General features: G+C 39.4%; 1 protein-coding gene across 3 annotated transcripts in view; it reads left to right on the top strand.

Annotated features, from left to right (window-relative positions):
• LOC134226587 (neurogenic protein mastermind) overlaps positions 1 to 20,972 on the top strand; it is a 471,961-nt gene that overhangs the window by 127,400 nt on the left and 323,589 nt on the right. For all 3 annotated transcript variants that reach the window (XM_062707446.1, XM_062707447.1, XM_062707448.1), the window contains one exon: positions 4,713 to 5,764. In XM_062707446.1, coding sequence (XP_062563430.1) covers positions 5,219 to 5,764 — 546 coding nt within the window. In that variant the 5' untranslated portion in view covers positions 4,713 to 5,218. The remainder of the gene's footprint in view (positions 1 to 4,712; positions 5,765 to 20,972) is intronic.

Genomic DNA, 20,972 nt, shown 5'->3' on the forward strand with positions numbered 1-20,972 from the left:
AAAGGTGAAAAGTGAAAAATGATAAGTGAAATGTAAAAAATGAGAAGTGAGAACTGAGGACCGAGGAGTGAGAAGTAGGGTGTGACTGATTAGAAATGAGATTTTCTATTTCTTTCTTTCTACTTTCTTATTTCCTCTTCCTTCTAATTTCTTCCATTTTTTCTTTCCCTTCAGCCTTTCCCTTATTTCTTCTTCTTTTTGCCCTCTTTCTTCTATTCCTCCCGTATTCATCCATTGTTCTTCTTCTATCTCCCTTATTCTTTCTTTCTCCTTTCATCTTTCTTATTGCGTCGTACCTTTTCCTTCTTTCTTCTTCTTACTTCCATCTTTTTTCTTTCTTCTTACTTCTTCCTTTTTTTTCGTCTGTTTTCTTCTTCCTCCACTCTTCTTCCTTCTTCTTTCTGTCTGATGGTTGTAGGACAAAAGGTCAAAGAGCCAAAAGGTCGAAGGGACAAAAGGTCGAAACAAAAAAACTGCGTCAAAAGTTCGAAGGACAAAAGGTCGAGAGGACGAAAGGTCTTTCTTTTTTATTCCTTCTTTCTTATTTCTTCTTCCTTTTTCCTTCTATTCTCTTCTTTCTTTTTCCTACTTACTTCACATGTTTCCTTACTTCTTTCTTCCTTCTTCCTTCCATATTTCATCTTTTTATTTCTAACTTCTTTCTTTTTTCTTTTTTTCTTCCTTCCTTCCTTCATCTTTCTTCCTTCTTCCTTCCATATCTCATCTTTTTCATTTCTAACATCTTTCTTTTTTCTTTTATTCTTTCTTCCTTCCTTCTTTCATCTTTCTTCCTTCTTTCTACCTTTTTTCTTCCTTTTTTTCCCTTCTTTTTTCCTACTTGCTTTTTTCTTTCTTTCTTCTTTTTTGTCTCCTTTCTTCCTTCTTTCTTCCTTATTTCTTCTCTCTTCCTTTTTTCTCTCCTTCCTCATTTTTCGTCCTTTTTGTTTCCTGTTTTTATTCCTTCTTTGTTTTACTATCTTCCTTTTTTTCCTTCCTTACTCTTTATTTTTTGCTTCTCTCTTCCTTTTTTCTTTTTACTTCCTTCTTTCATCATTCTTTCTTCCTTCTTTCTTCTTTTCTTCCGTATTTCTTCTTTCTTTTTTCCTACTTTTTTTCCTTCTATCTTTTCTCTTCCTTCCTTCCTTCTTTTTTTTCTTTCTTTCTTCTTTCTTCTTCATTCTTCCTTTTTTCTTCTTTCTTTCTTCCGTCTTTATTCCTTCTTTCCACCTTCTTTCTTCCTCCTTTTTCCTTTCTTTTCTACTTCTTTCTTCCTACTTTTTTTCTTCTTTTTTCTTCCTTCTTTCTTTTCTCTTTCTTCCTTCTTTCTCCCTTCTTTCTTTCTCCTTTTTCTTGTTTCCTGTTTTTCTTCCTAAAAAAATTCTCTGTTCCATCTTTTCTTCTTTCTTCCACCTTTATCCTTCTTTCTTCCTTTCTTCCTTCTTTCATCCTTCTTTTTTCCTTCTTTCTTTCTTCTTTCTTCCTTATTTCTCTCTTCTGTATTACTTATTTCTTTCATCATTCTTTTTTATTTCTTCTCTCTTCCTTCTTTCTTTCTAATTCATCTCTTCTTTCTTCCTCATTTCTTCCTCATTTCTTCCATCTTTCTTCTCTTTTTCTGTTACTTCTTTCTCCTTCTTCCTTTTGTTTTGCTTCATTATGTCTTCTCTCCTTCTTCCTTCTTCTATTTTCCTTTTTTCTTTTTTCCTTTTTTCTTCCTTCCTCGTTCTTTTTTCCTTCTTCCATTTTCATTCTTCTTGCTTTCGTTGTTCTTTTTCTTTCTTCCTTTCTCTTTCCTACTATATATGTTCCCTCCTTTCTTTTTTGTGTTTTTATTAGGGAGAGTTTCAGTCCGAGGCTGGCTCGTCTCCTCCTCCTTTGTTTTATTTTTCTTTTCACTTCTTATTTACCTCTCACTTCTTACTTCTCCGTTCCTCACTTCTCACATCACATTTTTCACTTGCCGCTTTGTACTTCTTATTTCTTCCTTTCCACTTCTCATTTCCCACTTTTCACTTTTCACTTCTCGCTTCTCATTTATCTATGCTCACCACTTCCATCTTGCATCTCACTCACAACTCCCATCTCATTTCTTGTCCTTTTGTTCTTTCGACCTTTTGTCCTTCGACCTTTTGACCTTCGAACTTTTGACCTTCGACCTTTTGACACAGATTCCTGTCTGATATCTTACCAGATACTTCTCACTTCTCAGCATCTCGCTTTCACATCCCTATTATCATTCCTTACTTCTCATCTCTTGCATCTACGCAACTATTGCATCTCATTTCTCATCACTCATTACTCACTTCTCATTTACTTCTGCAAACAGCTCACTACTAAGTACTCGCTTCCACTCCTCAAATCTCACTTCTCACTACCTTGTACTCACTTCGAAAATCAAATGGAGTTCGGCCAAATGACCCTTTCGACCAAATGGCATTCGCCCAAATTTCCTAAACCATATTTCTACATGTTATGAAAACTATTTGATATTTTGGGAAAAAAAATATAAATGTGTTCTCTATCTTGATGCCTCCCTAACTCGATGGTCCTTCCAATATCGAGTAAGGAAGAGTTCACTGTATTTGAAAGTTGAGAAGTGAGGAAGAAGAAGTGAGTTGTGAGTAGTGTAAAATGAGAAGTGAGAGGGAAAAGTGAGAAGTAAGGAATGAGAAGTTGAAAGTGAGAAATAAGCAGTGAGAAGTGAGGAGTGAGAAGTAAGAAAAGAAGAGCTAGAAGTAAGAAATAAGAAATGAGAAGTGCGAAGTGCGAAGTGGGAAGTGAGAAGTGAGAAAAGAAAAGTGAAAAGTGAGAAGTGAGATGAGAACATACTATACTACTAAGTGAGAAATTAGAAGTGAGATGTGAGAAACAAGAAGTGAGAAGTAAGATTTGCGAAGTGAAAAGCTAGAAAGTGTGAAGGAAATAATGGGCAGTAAGAAGGAAGTAGTGAGAAGTGAGATGAAAGATAATTGAAGTATAAAGGAAAAAGGAAGAAGGAAAAAAAGAAAAAAAGGAGAAGGAATAAGAATTAAGAAAGAAGCAAAAATGTATAAGAAAGAAGAACAGAAGAAGAATATAAGTAGGAACAGTATAAAGGAACATGGATGGAGAAAAAAGAAATGCAGAAGAGAAAACAAGGAAGGAGAAGAAAAAAAGGAAGTAAGAAAAAAGAAGGAAAAATAAAAAAATAGAAGAAAAAGTAGCGAAAAACGAGGTACAAAACATAAAAGGGTAGAACATAAGATAAGGAAGAAAATAAAAGGAATAAAGATGAAAAGAGAAATAAGAAAGAAAATAGAAGGATGAAGACAGAAGAAAGAAAGAAAGGAAGGAGAAGGGAAAAGGAAGGAGGGAGAAAACAGAAGACAGAAGGAAGGAGAAGACAGAAGGCAGGAAGAAGTAAGAAGGATTAAGGAAGTAGGAAGAAGAAATAAGGAGAAAGGAAGAAAGAAGAGAGAAGAAGAATGAAGGAAAAATTCAGAATTAAAAATGAAGAAAAAAGAAGTAAAATAATAGAAATAATGAAAAAGGGAGAAAGAAAGAAAAGCGGAAGATGTAGAAATAAAAACAGCACCAAGAAGAAGGAATGAAGACAGATCAAAGAAAACATAAATTACAATAAGGAAGGAAGAAAGATGAAATAATTTTGAAAGAGGAAAGAAGAAGGAAGCAGAAAGAGGGAAACAGAAAGGATTTTTTTTTTATTTTCTTTATTACCGAGATTTTCAGCCCGTGGCAGAAAAATAACTGTCTTCTGACTTTTCATTTCTTACATTTTACATCTCATTCGGCTAAGTAACCTTTGGCCTAATGGCCTGATACCGCTCTCGACTGCTTCTCTCAATCTTTGTTCTGTCTATGCGTGATGATCTCATGCTAAAAACTACGTGGTTTAATGTTAAAAAATTTCTAAATAAAATAAATCAAACTCTATCTGGAATAAGGACGAATGTCGCAAGAGAGGATTCTCTTCGTCGACTTCCTCTCTTTTAAATAAAAGTGGAAAGCAGCAGATTTCTTTATGGTTTATCTCGTCAGAACGATAGAAAACAATGCGAACTTGCATTCTGGGGTGATGAACTGTAAAAGAATCCTCTGCTTGTCACATTTATTCAAATGAGGGGAAGTCGACGAAGAGAATTCTCTCTTGTGACATTCGCCCTTTTACCAGATAGAGCTTGAAATACGTTTTCATTTGTGATAATATTCTTTATTCATCCCAACTTCATCAATCATATCCTAAAATTATGAAAATTGGTGATTTTTGTTTCAGTTACTCATACTTTGACTTTTCTCAAAGTTGTCAATCGATTGGAGAAAAACTGGTTTACCCCAATATTAATTATGTTTATCCTGTAGTTAATTATTCAAGTGTCTTGTTTTCCTGACTTGTGCTTTATTTATGGTTCGCCTCACTTCATGTTACACATTATTCAATCAACACTTCCTGATAGTTCCGTGATCGAACCGATTTCAAGCGACACCGGAAGCATCATCCATTTCTCATCACTCATTCCGATCAAATCGAACGATTCTCGGAACGAACACTCCAGAAAACAAAGCCACCACACCGGAATGCTTCGAAATAGTTGCGTTCTGAATAATCAATCCTCCTCTGCTGCGCTGCTGGCAGTGCCAGTGGAGCGATAAACTGTAGAAATAAAAGTCATTAATCAGATCGTTTTTATTCTTTTCCTCCGTCACACTTTCAGACACCACCAGCCCGATAGAAACTGACCCGCGATGATCGTGATGGTGATGGCCATGTTGAGGACGATGCGGACTGGAAACGAAGTGGAAGACAATCGCGACTTGCCGGCCGGGCGTTGGCAGCAGTGAAACAGGGGCAGGAAACGTGAAACGCGAGATGAGTGATAAGTGATGGGGTTTCCTAATCTCGCGTGTTGTGTTGTGATTTCGGGCGTTTTTCGTAGTCGGGATGGTTATTTGAAAGTGTTTCATTAATTGCTAGCGCGGCAATGAGCGATCCTGGTGAAGAGCGATGTTTGCGGGCAATCGGTGAAAGAACAACGTGCGAGTGAGAGAGAAAAAAAAATCAAGAAGAATCTGCCGGAACCGTAGTGTACACGTTTGAGGTCGTCGAACGAGCCGGGGTTGGGCAAATGCCGAAGAAGGCGAAATAGGGGACTGACCAGCGAGAAATTTGTGGAACACGCGCTCGGAAGCGTGCTACCACAAGTGCCAGTCGGTAGTCTGTATGGATGCCGGAGGTCTCCCAGTATTTCCTGGCGCCAATCAGGCCAATCACCTGAACAATCTCCACCTACAGCAGCAGCAACAGGCGCAACAGCAACAGCACCATCTGCAGCAGCAGCAGAATCAGCAACTGACTCTGCAGCAGCAGCAGCAAATGCAGCTGATCAACAGCCAACATCTCCAGCAACAGCAACAACTCCACCTTCAGCAGCAGCAGCAGCAACAACAACAACAGCAGCAAGGGGATCTGATCCCCGCCAAACGGCAGGCAGTGTTCGATCGGCTCAAGCGACGGATAGAAACGTACCGGCGTCGGAACAGTGATTGTGCCCCGCGGTTTGAACAAACTTTCAGTGGAGTGTGTGAACAGCAAGCCAACGAAACTAGTGCCCTGCAGAAGAAGTTTCTTGAGGCGAAGAACAAGCGTGCGTTGAAGAAAGCGGAGAAGAAACAGAGTGATCAGCAGCCCCAGGTGCAGCCGCAGCAATCGCAGTCACCGGCGCAGCAGACGACGATTGCCGGAAACTTGCAGAGCAGTGTTCATGTGGTGAGTAAGCAATTATGGCATGCGTGTTTAGCACATGTTTCGAATAAAGATTACGCGACGTAGTGTGATGCGCGTGGACGACCAGAAACGCGTAATCAGCTTTAGCGGATTTAATTCGAGCTGCGAGGAAGCGCTACCTCTCGTTATCAGCCGCGAGTTAATTCCAGAAATTTTCGTTTGTGTACTAATGAATTGTTTACAATGTCAACCCGATTATGGTGATGGGTACGACGTCGCTCTTATAATGATTTATTGGTACCATCGAGTCGGTGTTTTGAGCAGTCAGCAGTGGGTTGGAAATGTTTTGATTTGGTGGTGTGGAAATATAAGAATACCAAATTGATTATAGCCGACACGTGTATGAGGTTTATTTTGTTATGTCATGTGTGAAGTGGGTCATTAGAGCAGTATGGCTTTCGACCAATCCGTTCCAGTATTGAATGTAATCGATTTTTGATACGGAAACATATTAAATTATCATAAATATTAGGCCGTCGATGTATCGAAATGAAATAACGATATCCTGTGGAATATTTTATAGAACAAAATGTATTTCATACTCAAATGAGCTTTTATGGTATGAAATTTGATAAAAGAACATTCCAGAAAAGTGATTGATACATTTCCATGGAGGACGACAGATGTCAAACTTAGTTATTGGCCAAGTAACTCATTCAACCAGTTGTATGAACATTTTACTGCGTCATAAAGATTTATTGGAGTTGTAGACTTTTCTACTCTTTTATGAAATAGTGAATTATCGACGTTGCAATTTACCAGCAACAATGTAAACTTGATTATAATACTTCAACAGATGAGTTTAGGAAAAACTACCTAAACTCATCTGTTGAAAATTATTTTTATTTACTATTTGAACACGCGCTCTGATGTGTTTTGTACATCATCGTAAAAAAATTGATTGCCATGCATAGGCGAGATTGCGCAGGAGTACGCGCGTGCTGAGAGGTTAATGATTTGAGGTGGTTGGTTGATTTACGGGAAGCAAAATTACCCAAAAACGTCATAGACCGTACCGAGATTTGAACTCGAAGTCTCCACGTCATGTTTTCAGAATCCACAATCCTGCAGTCCTAATTTCATCAGGAATCGAATTACTCTTCTAGACATCACAACCACTACTTTCATTGTCGGCGGGTTCAATCAGTTAATTTTTCATCGTATGTGGATCTAATATGCCGCACTGCATGCTGGTTGCGACTTATAAAAATACTCCGCTCACGTCATGTAGTCGAAATGGTGTGGGATTCCATCTTTTCATCGAGTTATTGTCCAATATTCTGGCTACAAGCGCGGCCCACCGCAGTCTTCCGATTTTCGCGATGTGAACGATGCCCAACAGCTGATGCAACTTGTGGGTCATTCGCCTTCTCCACGTACCGTTCGCCATCTGCACCTCACCATAGATAGAATCTTTACCATTTTGTTGAAAGACTTTTCGGCGAAGCCGAAAGCTGGAAGCCTCCTTGCAAGAGGCTCGGAAGCCTCTCTGCAAGAGGCTCGGAAGCCTCCTTTCAAGAGGCTCGGAAGCATCCTTGCAAGAGGCTCGGAAGCCTCTTTGCAAAAGCCTCGCAAGCCTCCCTTCAAGACGCTCGGAAGCCTCCTTTCAAAGGCTCAGAAGCCTCCTTTCAAGAGGCTCAGGCCTTCTTTCAAGAGGCTCAGAGCCTCCTTTCAAGAGGCTCAGAGCCTCCTTTCAAGAGGCTCAGAGCCTCCTTTCAAGAGGCTCAGGCCTCCTTTCAAGAGCTCAGAAGCCTCCTTTCAAGAGCTCAGAAGCCTCCTTTCAAGAGGCTCAGGAAGCCTCCTTTCAAGAGGCTCAGAAGCCTCCTTTCAAGAGGCTCAGAAGCCTCCTTTCAAGAGGCTCAGAAGCCTCCTTTCAAGAGGCTCAGGAAGCCTCCTTTCAAGAGGCTCAGAAGCCTCCTTTCAAGAGGCTCAGAAGCCTCCTTTCAAGAGGCTCAGAAGCCTCCTTTCAAGAGCTCAGAAGCCTCCTTTCAAGAGGCTCAGAAGCCTCCTTTCAAGAGCTCAGAAGCCTCCTTTCAAGAGGCTCAGAGCCTCCTTTCAAGAGGCTCAGAGCCTCCTTTCAAGAGAGCTCAGAAGCCTCCTTTCAAGAGGCTCAGAAGCCTCCTTTCAAGAGGCTCAAGCCTCCTTTCAAGAGGCTCAGAAGCCTCCTTTCAAGAGGCTCAGAAGCCTCCTTTCAAGAGGCTCAGAAGCCTCCTTTCAAGAGGCTCAGAAGCCTCCTTTCAAGAGGCTCAGAAGCCTCCTTTCAAGAGGCTCAGAAGCCTCCTTTCAAGAGGCCTCAGAGCCTCCTATCATATCAAGAGGCTCAGAAGCCTCCTATCAAGAGGCTCAGAAGCCTCCTATCAAGAGGCTCAGAAGCCTCCTTTCAAGAGCTCAGAAGCCTCCTTTCAAGAGGCTCAGAAGCCTCCTTTCAAGAGGCTCAGAGCCTCCTTTCAAGAGGCTCAGAAGCCTCCTTTCAAGAGGCTCAGGCCTCCTTTCAAGAGGCTCAGAAGCCTCCTTTCAAGAGCTCAGAAGCCTCCTTTCAAGAGGCTCAGAAGCCTCCTTTCAAGAGCTCAGAAGCCTCCTTTCAAGAGCTCAGAAGCCTCCTATCAAGAGGCTCAGAAGCCTCCTATCAAGAGGCTCAGAAGCCTCCCATCAAAGAGGCTCGGAAGCCTCCTTTCAAGAGCTCAGAAGCCTCCTTTCAAGAGCTCAGAAGCCTCCTTTCAAGAGGCTCAGAAGCCTCCTTTCAAGAGGCTCAGCCTCCTTTCAAGAGGCTCAGAAGCCTCCTTTCAAGAGGCTCAGAAGCCTCCTTTCAAGAGGCTCAGAAGCCTCCTTTCAAGAGGCTCAGAAGCCTCCTTTCAAGAGGCTCAGCCTCCTTTCAAGAGGCTCGGAAGCCTCCTTTCAAGAGGCTCGGAAGCCTCCTTTCAAGAGGCTCGGAAGCCTCCTTTCAAGAGGCTCGGAAGCCTCCTTTCAAGAGGCTCGGAAGCCTCCTTTCAAGAGGCTCGAAAACTTTTTTTTCAAGAGGCTCGAAAACTTTTTTTCAAGAGGCTCGGAAGCCTCCAAAAGTTCTCAAAATCTTATAGAAAGCTTGATGTATAAAATTAATTTGCATCAGAACAAATTTGCACGTATGAATCTTCTTTTTTTTTCCAATTGTTCGATGATTATATTTTGAATTTTGTTTGATTGGTTTTTGATAAGTTTTTTTTATTCGAGAAAAAAAACTACGTGGTCATAGAGAGTGGATCAGCAAAAGACCACAATAAACCACATGTGGGGAGGAAGGGTAAACAAATCCGGAAAAAGAATTACCACGTGCTTTCTGGATGGTCCCTAAGGTATTATTCAATCACTCTCCGCTCCTCCTTTTTGGAAGAAAAAAAAGCTCAAAAAATGTCCTCAAAACATATTAATCATTTTTTCTTGAGACTTTTTCCTACTTTTTTTTGACATGAAGACCTTCTACAAAGTATCTTTCAAAATTGACTGCTTGAATTTCTTCAGAATTTCTGTAAAACCTAATCCAGAATGATGCTAACATCCAAGGATGTTAACGATCATCCAGTAATTTGCGTTCGATCATTTAGTAGTTTGTCAATAACACATTCCAGAGACTGAATTTCAAAATAGGTTGTATGGTGGACTTCTAGTGCGAAGGTTTTTCTACAACTTTGCCTAATGGTCCGTTATTAGAATTCAACTATTAACGGAGTTAGAGCGCTAGTTGCAGTAACTCAAACTAAAAGATTGGAATTTTGTTATCATTTAGTCTAAGTTACTGAAACTAAAGCTATAACTCCGTTACTAGTGGAATTCAAACAACGAACCATTAGGCAGAGTTGTAGAAAAACCTTCGCACTAGAGATCCACCATACAACATATTTTGAAATTCAGCTTCTGGAATGTGTTATTGACAAACCACTAAATGATCGAACGCAAATTACTGAATGATCGTTAACATCCTTGCTAACATCTATCTTGGATGCATTACATTTTTTTAATTGGCAAGTGACCAACACGCAGACATCATTTTTTAGAACCGCCATTCTCAAAATCGGCCTATTGGCTGCTTCGAAGACACAACACTTTCATCTTAAACAACCTCCGCTGGCTGGTATGGCATCAAGTCTTCATCTCGCAGTCGAAGTCCACTCTCCAACGACAAATTATTTCTCTGGCTTCGCTCCAAGGCTCAATCGATATCCTGTTCAATTTTTTCTTCTTTCATTTTTTCCCACATTATTGCTGCCAACACTCGCTCGGTTCGACCGCCTCGGGGGCCACCCAACCCAAGCTTGTGCGGTGCCTTCGGCCAAAGTGCTCCCACTAAGCTGCACTGTGTCTGCACTTTGGATTTGTTTCACTTGCAACATCGATGTCAAAATCAGTCACTCGTCAGTGCCGCCCCACACCGTCACTTCAGCCACCTCCACCAACAGAAACTTTCCTCGGTCAGCCCTATCTGGGGTTGGGGTTCGTATCCGCTGATGAGTACAATGTGAGCCTATTCTACACAGCATTATCAGTTTTCTCCGGGCTTCCATCTTTACGTTCGAATTACCGTTCATCAGTGCTTTTCGGAATGTTGTATTCCTTAATATGAAGTTATGTTGAGCTGATTTTGAAATCTAAATATCTGGTAGGAAACCACTTATATTCCTAAAAAAATGAACAATTCATTAATATTCATTTTCTTGAAGCCATATAAACAACTGCTCGAACCCCGTACGGTAATCCTAAAATTAAAGCTTCATCAGGTAGATAGTCTGATAGCAGTTCTTAGTATCGTTTTCTTTTGTGCTCTGAATGACGTCAATCACAGGGAGCAAAGCGATTCGATGTCATCGCCGTCGCACATGCACTCCTTGGAAGGAGAGCAAAAAATCGAAGCAATGATTCTTATTAATTCGTGCCTAGCGTGTGCGGCTATTTTGGGCGCATTCCCATCCAGGTGCAGCCAAACGGTGGTGCTGGTGGTGGGCAAAAATAGATCGTACCTACCCACATATACCTATCGGTAAAGTTGAGGAAATGGTTCCGTGCATCAAGGAAAAAGGTCATCTGTGTCGCCGTCTACGTCGTCGTCGTTCTGATAATTGAGGCAGTAGCCGCTTTCGTTGGAGGGAAAGTTGGACCCACTGCCATTGGGCCCAACCATCGGCAAACTTTTATTCAGCAACGTTTTCTCCATATTTTGTTTCAATTCTGCATCTTAGGGGCGGTACGTTTCATCCCTCCCCTCTCTCCATGTGAGAATTTTTCAAACAATTTATAAGAATCGTGACAGTGACAGACCTTTAGTAATTAAACAAAAGGGAATCCAGATTTTTTAAAAAGAAATTGATATAAAAAATCCCAAACACTTTTCTTTAGGAATTCGCACGTGTATCCCTCGTTTCAACTTTGCCACAAATTCTTGCAGAAGCTTTTGCAGAAATTCAAGGAATTACTCCGTTAGCTCTAACAGGAATTAATTCGGTATTTTTTTTCTGAAATGCTTTGGGGAGCGTTCAAGAAATTCCAGGAATTCCAGTATATTTATTCAATTTCCTTTAAACATTCATTCGAAAATTCCTCCAGTTATTTCTTTGAAAATTATTCCAAAACATTCTTCGAAAATTCCTGCAAACATTTGATGGGAATTCTTCCAAGAATTACAAAGAAAATTCTTTATGGTATCCCCGTCTCTCAAAATCCTTTAATCATCTGCACCCGGTGGCTTATAAAACTTTGAACAACTCTTCAAGATCTTTGACGTTTTTGAAGCTTATGCTTGAATTTCTCTCTCAAAGATGTCAGAGCATTTAAGAATCAAATCAAATTCACCTCTAACGCACAAAAACTTCCGTCCGAGTTGGTAAATACGAGCTCCAAATTGAAGCACCATCTACGTGCAACTGCTGTGGAACATGCAATAACGGCGACGCATGGCTGGCCGCGCGAGAGTGTAAACTTTTATGACTTTCCGAGTCCGGATCAAACTGGAGCTTTCGGTTTGAACGAGGCATTGCGCGCGGTCGGGCAGCAGCACCGCAACCAATCGCCCCTCGGATATGGCCGTGACACGCGGAACGGATGCGACGACGGGGAACGTTCGGTTGCGGGAGCGCAAGTTAGCAGACTACCCGAAACGAAAATAGCAACGACAACGGACTGTGGGTCAAAGATCAGAATTTATTGGTTTTCGTTGGAAGCATTAAGTAGTAAAATTGGCAAATAACGCACATAAGATGTTTGCTACGTAAATTAAAATCCGAAGCGATTTCCATTTTGCTTTGGAGGCCTCCGGTTTCTTTACATTCACTAGGAGTTGACCATAATATCAAATAACGACTGAATATCCTCTCAGTCTGGATTTTTCTTTTCGTCAAAAGCTCATCGTTTTAAAACATTTTATTAAAAAAATATGGCCTTATTGCTCCCAGCGCAGTTTGTTCTACTACCAGTTGTTTACCCAAACCATAGAGTTATCTATCAATAGCCTTTTCGATAACTTTCCAATGGTAGCCCACTGTGCGACCTCTATGCTAGTGAAGCAACTGCCTTCGGTAGGCAGTATGAAACAATCCTTGCATAATATTCGTTCTCGGTACTGGCGGTCAGAAGTTGAGGTTAGATCAAATAATGATGGTTTTATTTTTAGTAAGATAATTTATGCACTTCAAACAAACGGATTTCAATATCCGGTTGATTCACAAGAGATAACAAACATGAATGAAAGTAAGCAGTTTCATCCATTTTATAGATATCTGAGCGGCAGAATGCATTTCATTTAAAAATTTCCATGCTTCGGAGAACAAATATTAAAGCTGATATCAGCCTCAACGTTTCATAATGGCAATTCGTTTTCGTTAGCAGATGCAAAACCATCGACAATCTATCGCTTGCTGCATAATGTCGGATCGATGATTGTTAAACCCAAAAACACGATTGCCATTTTATGATCCTCTTCCGGTGTTAAGTCTCCCGAGGTTACGATCTAATGAGTATTCATTGCTGGACAGCACCATCTGGCGTCTGGATAGGCAGCTGTCCAATTGAAAGGTCGAAATCAACATCGATAACTATAGAATACAAAATTTGAGATTTTTTTCATTATTGGCCAGGTGATATTTGGCCATGCATACAGCGATTCATTTTCGGTGGTTTTGTGGCTTTCATTCAAACTTTCCTCTAACAAATGAACCACATTTCTGCGTCAAACGTCATTCTCCAAAAATCAAAACCAAAAAAGAGCTACGATTTAAATTTCATATTCGTTTGCGTCCACGTGCTCATCGTGGGAGAGCGGTAATTAGATAAATTGAATGCGCGATTTTGACAGTTGATGGATTTGCGTGATGGCTACCGCAAAGGCAGTGTAGGCACGAATCACAAAGCTTGCCATGATATTTGCTGAATTATTGAACACATTCTAACCTGATTCCGGCGGATGCGCGTGATGAATTCGTTCACCGTGAATGCCATGTTGGAAATTGCAGAACATTCTATTTACATTACATCTGTATTAAAGCAATATATTATAACAAGAAATACATTAAGAACAAGATATTTTTACATTTAGAACAAGATATATGAAATAAATCCACTAATGATTATTTTGTTAAAACTTAAAGGTATATTTCTTTTTTTTATGCAAGTTTGCTTTCTTTCAGTTTCAGCAACTCCTCATGTAGGAGACTAGCTGTATGATATCATAAATAGAGCAAATTGAAAACATATTTTGATGTCGACATCAAATTGAAATCATATTTGTTTTCAAATTCGTTCAAATTTTCAAAATTGATTACATCTTTTGATTGTATTTTGCTGTAGATTTCTAAATTGTATGATATGACATTAAACTGGTTACTTATTTTGTTAACCAACATCAAAATTAGTTTCCAATTTGCTTTCATCGACAGCAGGAACAGCTTTCGATGTCACAGTGAAATTTTTCTGCTATAGATTTTGATCTTTTCATCGTTAACCTTCCGAGACCTCTCGTGGTCCTGGATCGCTCACGCTGGCCCACCGCTCCACAATGGTCGGATTCGGCAAATTTCACGACATAAATCGATAACTTGAAAACCATCAACAAACAAAAACTAATATGATTATCAAATAAAAGTGGACAAACATGGACAAATGAAATACCATGGATTTGATGGGCCTGCATGTATACTTTCAGATTACGATTGAAATTTTTGCTAATATTTGCTACTAGCTGCAGTAGAATGCTCAGAAAAATATCACTTTTTCTTGAAAAAACGCTTATAATATGCTTGAAAATGAAGCTATCAACCATCTTATGTAACCAAAAGATGCGCCATTCAAAGACCGTGAAGCGATGCGAAGACAGTTTTTGAAAATATTCTGAATTGATGAAAGTGGAAGCTAAAAACTATTTTTTCGGGACCACCCTATCTAAATTTAGCAATTTTGTCATAAAACATCACCTATATGAGATAAAATAAATGTTTATTAAGCAAAAATGCTTAGAATTAAATTCTCTACAACTTTGTAGAATTATATGAACTCCTAACTCAGAAGGGTAAAAAAATACATTTCCAAAAAAATTCACCGAAGGGCCACCCTAATGACAACTTACACCAAAAATAGATCTCTTCTTGTAGATCATTTCTTCTGAAGACGTCAAAACTCTAGCACTGATGGTTTTCGAGTTATCGATTTATGTCGTGAAATTTGACGAATCCGACCATTGTGCGCTCTTGTGAACGACAAACGTGCTTTTTCGAAGGTGTTGTATGTTTTTCTCATTTTTATAATGCGCAAGAAAGGCACCGCCAACGCGGATTAATTTTTTTTTAATTGTTATTGAATGGGGAAAATCTCATTGAAGTGGATTCCTTTCAAGTTACTTCTTCAATAGGCATAAAATCCATTTTTCTTTATTTTTGCCTTTTGAGTATTTTATGTATTTCTTCATTAAGTTTACAACAGTGAGTGCGTGTTGGCTCTTGTTTCGGACGGCCGAACGATCGCGCGATTTGCCAAAATTTTGTGTTTTGCATTGCGCGGCCGGTAGTAAAGTTAATTAGTTCAGTGCGTGTTGGCTCTTGTTTCGGACGGCCGTACGATCGCGCGATTTGCCGAAATTTTGAGATTTGCATTGCGCGGCCGGTAGTAAAGTTAATTAGTTCAGTGCGTGTTGGCTCTTGTTTCGAGTCAGCGGATCGACCGGTCATCAAAGTTTAGTTTTGCTTTGTGCGGGTGAGTAAATAAATCAGAAAGTGAAAGTTTGTTTCTTATCCGGTCGTGTTTCTCCAGTAAGCGGATCGGCCGGTCGTCGAAGTTTAGTTTTGCTTTGTGCGGAAGGCAAAACGATCGGCCGGTCGTCGTAATTTTGTTTTGCTTTGCGCGGGTGAGTGAATAAATCAGAAAGTGAAAGTTTCAGACAGCGAGAGTGTTATTTCCCATCCCATAGATCGCATCACTTACCGAAGTGAATCCAGATAAATTATCCTTTGTAACTAAAACGATATCCTATCCCAAGACAATCGTGGAGATGCAGAGGTGTTCTCGGTCTCTAGTAGCAACGAGAGTCGGACTAACAATCCTTCCCTTCCTATATGATCGTAAGGATGTGACCGGCGCCGTTATTAACTTTAGATATTTGAGCTTCCGAAACGTGTACATTGAGAATAGGTAGCTAGTCCCAAGCGCCAAGCCCCATTTATTGTGTTTTCTGCACAATTTCGCAAGTTCTAGTCAATCACGGGGCAGCAACTACGAATTGTGCGGTCATAATGCTCATGCTCATGCTCTGCTCATTCTTCATTAAGTTTACAAAAGTATTCAACTCTTTCCAGTGAGCTAAACTCTTTTATGGAAGAGTGCTAATTTTGCAGTTACATACAAATAAGAAGAGTCAATATAAATAACGAGTCGAGTCGAGTACGAGACACTGAAGACGACCTTACTGTTGAGGTCAAAATGCGTATTTGTCAAGGTACAATCAAGTGGTGGATTTAAATGGGATGGTACAAACTCGTCTAATGACAAGTGACAAGCTCAAAATAATTTTCTTAACGAGGATTGGTTTGTTTATAAGATGTCTTCAACAATTTCTTGAAGATCTTGGAACTATCGGATGCTTTTTTTTCTTTTAAAGAGCTTGATGGGTACTACTCGTAAACACTTTTTTTGTAAAATGGCGTATACGTCACTTTTCCAGATTACGGCAGCACATAGGACAACTTTTTCTTTTCCATCTCTGTCCTTGGCCTGCTTAGGTAGAGGTTACCAGTTTGTCTAGAAGCGCGATTGTTGATGACAGTTCTCAATGTCATATTATGGTGTAATGTGTCTGATGCCACGGTGCAAAAAAATGGATTATTATCGATGTTTCATGTACCTCTGATTTTTTTTCACAGAAAGTTAGGCAAGGCCAGGCACGGGGTGTTTAAAAATATTTCATAGGCTATTTAAAAAAAAGGTGAATTTTATTGTTTTTTTTTATATAGTCTGAAAAGTCGATTAATAACTCAGTAATATGTAAATTATTGTAAATAGCCCTCAGAAATAAAAATATGCATATTTGTAGCTTTTTTGCATAAAAAAAACTATTCTAAAATTTGTAAGAATATTGTTTTTCTGTGGTTGAGGCATTTTTTCAAGTATTTCTTTTGTTTTTGATTTTTGCGTTTTTTTAAATATTCTATCTCCGGCATCTATACTGTTGTCTGATGAATATTCACTTGAATATTGTTTTTGCAATTCTATCTTTTGACATTTACAATAGATGACCTGCCCACTGAAGTGCGCCGTATTTTAAAAGATTCATAATATTTTCTCTTTTAACATATGATATTTGTTGTAATTTGTGCGTAAAGGCCACTCGTAATTTACTGCCCCCTCACTATGTATTGTACGCAGCACCTTCCGCTCGGAAAATCCGAAAGCTTCCTAGGAGCGAATTTCTTTTCCATTTGTATTATACGAAACCTAACTTGAGCTTGAGCTTGATGACCGCACAATTCGTAGTTGCTACTCCGTGATTGATCAGAACAATCAAAATTGCACAGGGAACCAATAGTTGGGGCTTGGGATTAGCTTTCCAACCTCAATGTGCACAAGTCGAGAGTTCAGAAAATAAAGGATCAATAACGGCGCCGGCCACGTCCTTACGGTCATCTGGGAAGGGAAGGAATAGTTGGTGTGACATCCGTTGTTACTAGAGACCGAGATCACCTCTGCATCTCCACAGTTGCCACAGGAGGGATTTTTGTTAGTGGGACGGGATAAGTAGTTGCACGAATCAGGATTCACCTTGGTAAGTGATGCGATCCATGCAACCTTAATAAAATGAAAAAAAAACATGATATTAATTTTTTTACCCAGTATCTAATGCTAAAATACGTCGTCACCTATATAATGACGAACTATTCAATGAATTTTTCAATACGAAAAACAACCATGTTTTATTTTGTACACTAGAAAAAAAAATGCTATGTGTATGAAACGTATATAAAAAGCTCAAAGATATTGAGAAAAACAAAGAAAAAAGAATAAACAAAGCTTGTTTTTGTTCAAAACTTCTTATTCATCAGTGCTTGGCCTTTTCAGACTCTAGATGGCCCTACTATGGATTTAACTCGAAAGTTACCAAAGCATCAAACAAATAGCCAGTCAATAGATAAAAAGAAAGACCTAGTATTGTATTCCCTTCGGAATGTTCACATCTAAGATAAATGTTCAGTTATCAAATACCCCAAATGAGCGATCATAGCGCAAATGAGGCCACTCAAATCATTAATAGTGACATTGACCATAGCCAAATAATTAAAAAAAGTGATTGGCTTATTTAGTTATTCACATAATGAATAGACATTCTTTTAGTACATAGCAATCGAAATATACAGAATTTACTTGAAAAAAAAAACAAATTCCGAAAAAGTATGAAGAGAAGCGATAGATATTGTCAATTAGCTTAAACGCTTTGCTTTGACACATCCATTCAAAAAAGTAATTGTATGTATTACGGAGATCGTTTAAACCAGTTTCGCCATCAGTTTTAGCCAGTTTCATCCTCAATTATTGTCATAAAATATTCATGGTAGATAGAAGCTGTCGCTTCCTTACATGAGTAAACGAAAAGCTACATATAAGTTACAGATACACCTGTGTTCAGAACAACAGCAGCGGAAGGCAATTTCCATATAAAATGTTTAACCCTGACAAACTACAACTCTGCTCCCGACAACCGACCAGTCGAAATTCGGGAAGTTTGCCACACACACCAAATATCAAACCCATAGAACCACCTGCCAAAATAGGTTAAATTGTTCCAAATAATAGCAGTTTCCGCTTCAGAGCTATCGGCAGAAACAATAGATTGAAGTATTATTGTCTTGTATGCATGTACTGGAAAATCCTAGAAATAATACAGGATATGACAATTAACTCGAACCAGCATGCAACCCTCTAATGAGCGGCAAAATATCCAGCTTTCCACGCCCGGCAATGGCGGCCCATCGGTGTACAAAAATCAATCGGTCACTGCACCGCCTGACACCAGCTGGAGGAAAACTCACTGGCGAAAAGGCCTTTTTTCCCTTCCACTTACCCAGGAACGCAAGTGGGCCTTCCTCCAGCCAGCGTCAAACAGCACAGCGACCGATCGATCCCCATACACCGACAAGCCGCCACCACCGAGCGTGGAAAGCTGGATATAAAATAAATAGGCAAAACGATACTGCAACCAAACTATTTGTTAGTGTTTGCTGTTTAAAGAAAGATTAACAAAAAATAAACACTTATCTTCATTCTCCTACAACTCGAACGCCATGTAAAAGGATCACTACGTTCTTTTTGTTCTTCAATATTTTTTTATCACAAACACGATTCACTAACGCGCACTTCATTTTTTTTACTCATTGCATTTGTATTATACGAAACCTAACTTAATATTAATTTGTTATGAACGCCAGATGTAACTGAATTCGCAACAGAAATACTTCACAGTAAACGTCTTTGTCAGTTACAAACATTTTAAAGGTATTTTTTCTACACCTTCAAACACATCCCTTTCAAGCACTATATCAGCACAACCAACACTCAGCTTATTCCTGTCTCTACACAGATTAATATGAATGTACATCCGAGAACACTTCGAAATAACGCTATGTTAAGGATGCCATTTCGTCGAACTAACTCCAGTATAAACGGTAGTATTGAAGGATTGCAGCGTATATTCAACATGGTTTTTACAATACTCGATTTCAACCTGCCTCATCAGACACTGCGTCGAAGATTCAAAAATTTGTTCACATGGCAATAGATAGCTATGTTTGTGTCCATTTTTTTAAGTTTTTGACGATATGTATGCTTATATATTTTTTACCATCATTAGGACATAAGTAGTCTGTTGATGTAGACCTTAAATAAATAAATAAATAAATAAAAAAAAAGTATGAATGACCCACACAGTGTTTCATATAACGCTCTTACTGGCAGAATTGAATTATTTGGGTCATCGTAAATTGAAGCAGATGGGAAAAGATAAGGCTTCTTCAGTACCGTTCTGAGGCATCGATTTTGCAGCACTTATTGCAACAAGATATTGAAGCCTAAGGCTGATGAGAGCAAAGTATAGCTTCCTTTACCAGTTCTTCGGAACAAACGGGGAGATTTTCCTTGATAATCCACACAAAGAACTTATGTCGAATTCGTTTTTAAACCTGGGTCAGTGCCAACCCGAACCCTGAATAAAAAACCCAGATTAATCCACCTAGCGGCGATGATGCCTTTCTCGTGCATCGTAAAATGTACTGAAAAAATCACATAGGAAAGGTCAAAAAAGCACTTTAGGGGGATAGATCGCATTTTTTCTATCATTTTGCATGTTTTTGCAATAATTACTATGCATTGCCAACATCCTTGAAAATAAATATTTTTCGGATTCGAAATTTTTTTTTCCAAGGGGGAGCCTTTGGGAAAAAACAATGAAATGCAATGTCCGATTGGGCCATTGTTGCAACTTGTTGCGAGTAAATCGGGTAATGCTAAGTTCCAAAAAGTGTGTCTACAAAATTTGTACACATACACACATACACACACATACATACGCACATACAGACATCACCTCGATTCGTCGAACTGAGTCGATCGGTATATAACACTATGGGTCTCCGGGCCTTCTATCAAAAGTTGTTTTTTGGAGTAGTCCTATAGCCTTTCCTATAGCCACTCAATGATTTGAGCGACGAAGTCTTCCTGTTAGACTTGCCGCCAATTTTTGGAGACTTGTTGGACCCAACGCCTTTCCCAATTGTGGTTGAAGATTTCTCACCAAGTGGCACAGAAGTTGAAGTGGAAGCAGGCTCTGATACAACCACCGCCTCATCTTTCGAATCAGCAGCTGGAGATAGCGAACACTTTGGATTAGAAGCTTGAATATCAGCCATTTTTCCAATGCAACCAACAAACTAAGAACTTTCATAGGATCGAACTGGTATCGACGGTTACCGAATTGAAAAGAGCGCTTCGAACAACGCACTATTAAAGACCTGGGATACAGATTTTAGTACACAACCACATCAGTAAATTGAAGTTATCGCAAGAGAAATGTGATTGTGCTTCCACAACTTTCTCAGAGTAAAAATGAGATATTCTCTCAGATACAATGCTTGAAGCAACATACAATTGTTAAAGTTTGATCGAACAAACTAATACATACAGCATTGACGTAGTAGTAGATACGTTGTAGTTTGTTTGCACATTGTTGTAGTTTGATTGCATTGTTATCTGGCATTCTGATAAAACCGAAAAATCGTTGAGAAACTTTTTCGGATGTGCATTAGCAAATATGTCTGCAAACAAAATCTCCTAAGCTGGGATTTATGTCCAAAACTTTCTATGTGAACATAAGACATAAATTGATCGAGTTTTGAATGAGCGCAAACTATTTCAGGGTCTACAAAACGTTCTGGAATCTAGAACATGCGATTTACCCGATCAACCAAGTCCTGAACGATGTATTCGTGCATCGCTGAACATCTTAGCAGGTACATTGAGCCGATAAGATTTCACTCATTACTTTTACACGCAACTATAGGCCTTTTAGTTTCTCCAAAACATCCTTGAGTTCAAATCAGTTCAGAACATGCGATCTACCCGATCAACCAAGCCCTGGATGATGTATCCATGCATCGTTGAACATCTCAGCAGATCCATTTAGCCGATAGTATTTCAC

Source organism: Armigeres subalbatus, chromosome 3 (assembly GCF_024139115.2).
Source record: "Armigeres subalbatus isolate Guangzhou_Male chromosome 3, GZ_Asu_2, whole genome shotgun sequence".
NCBI classification, from domain to species: domain Eukaryota; kingdom Metazoa; phylum Arthropoda; class Insecta; order Diptera; family Culicidae; genus Armigeres; species Armigeres subalbatus.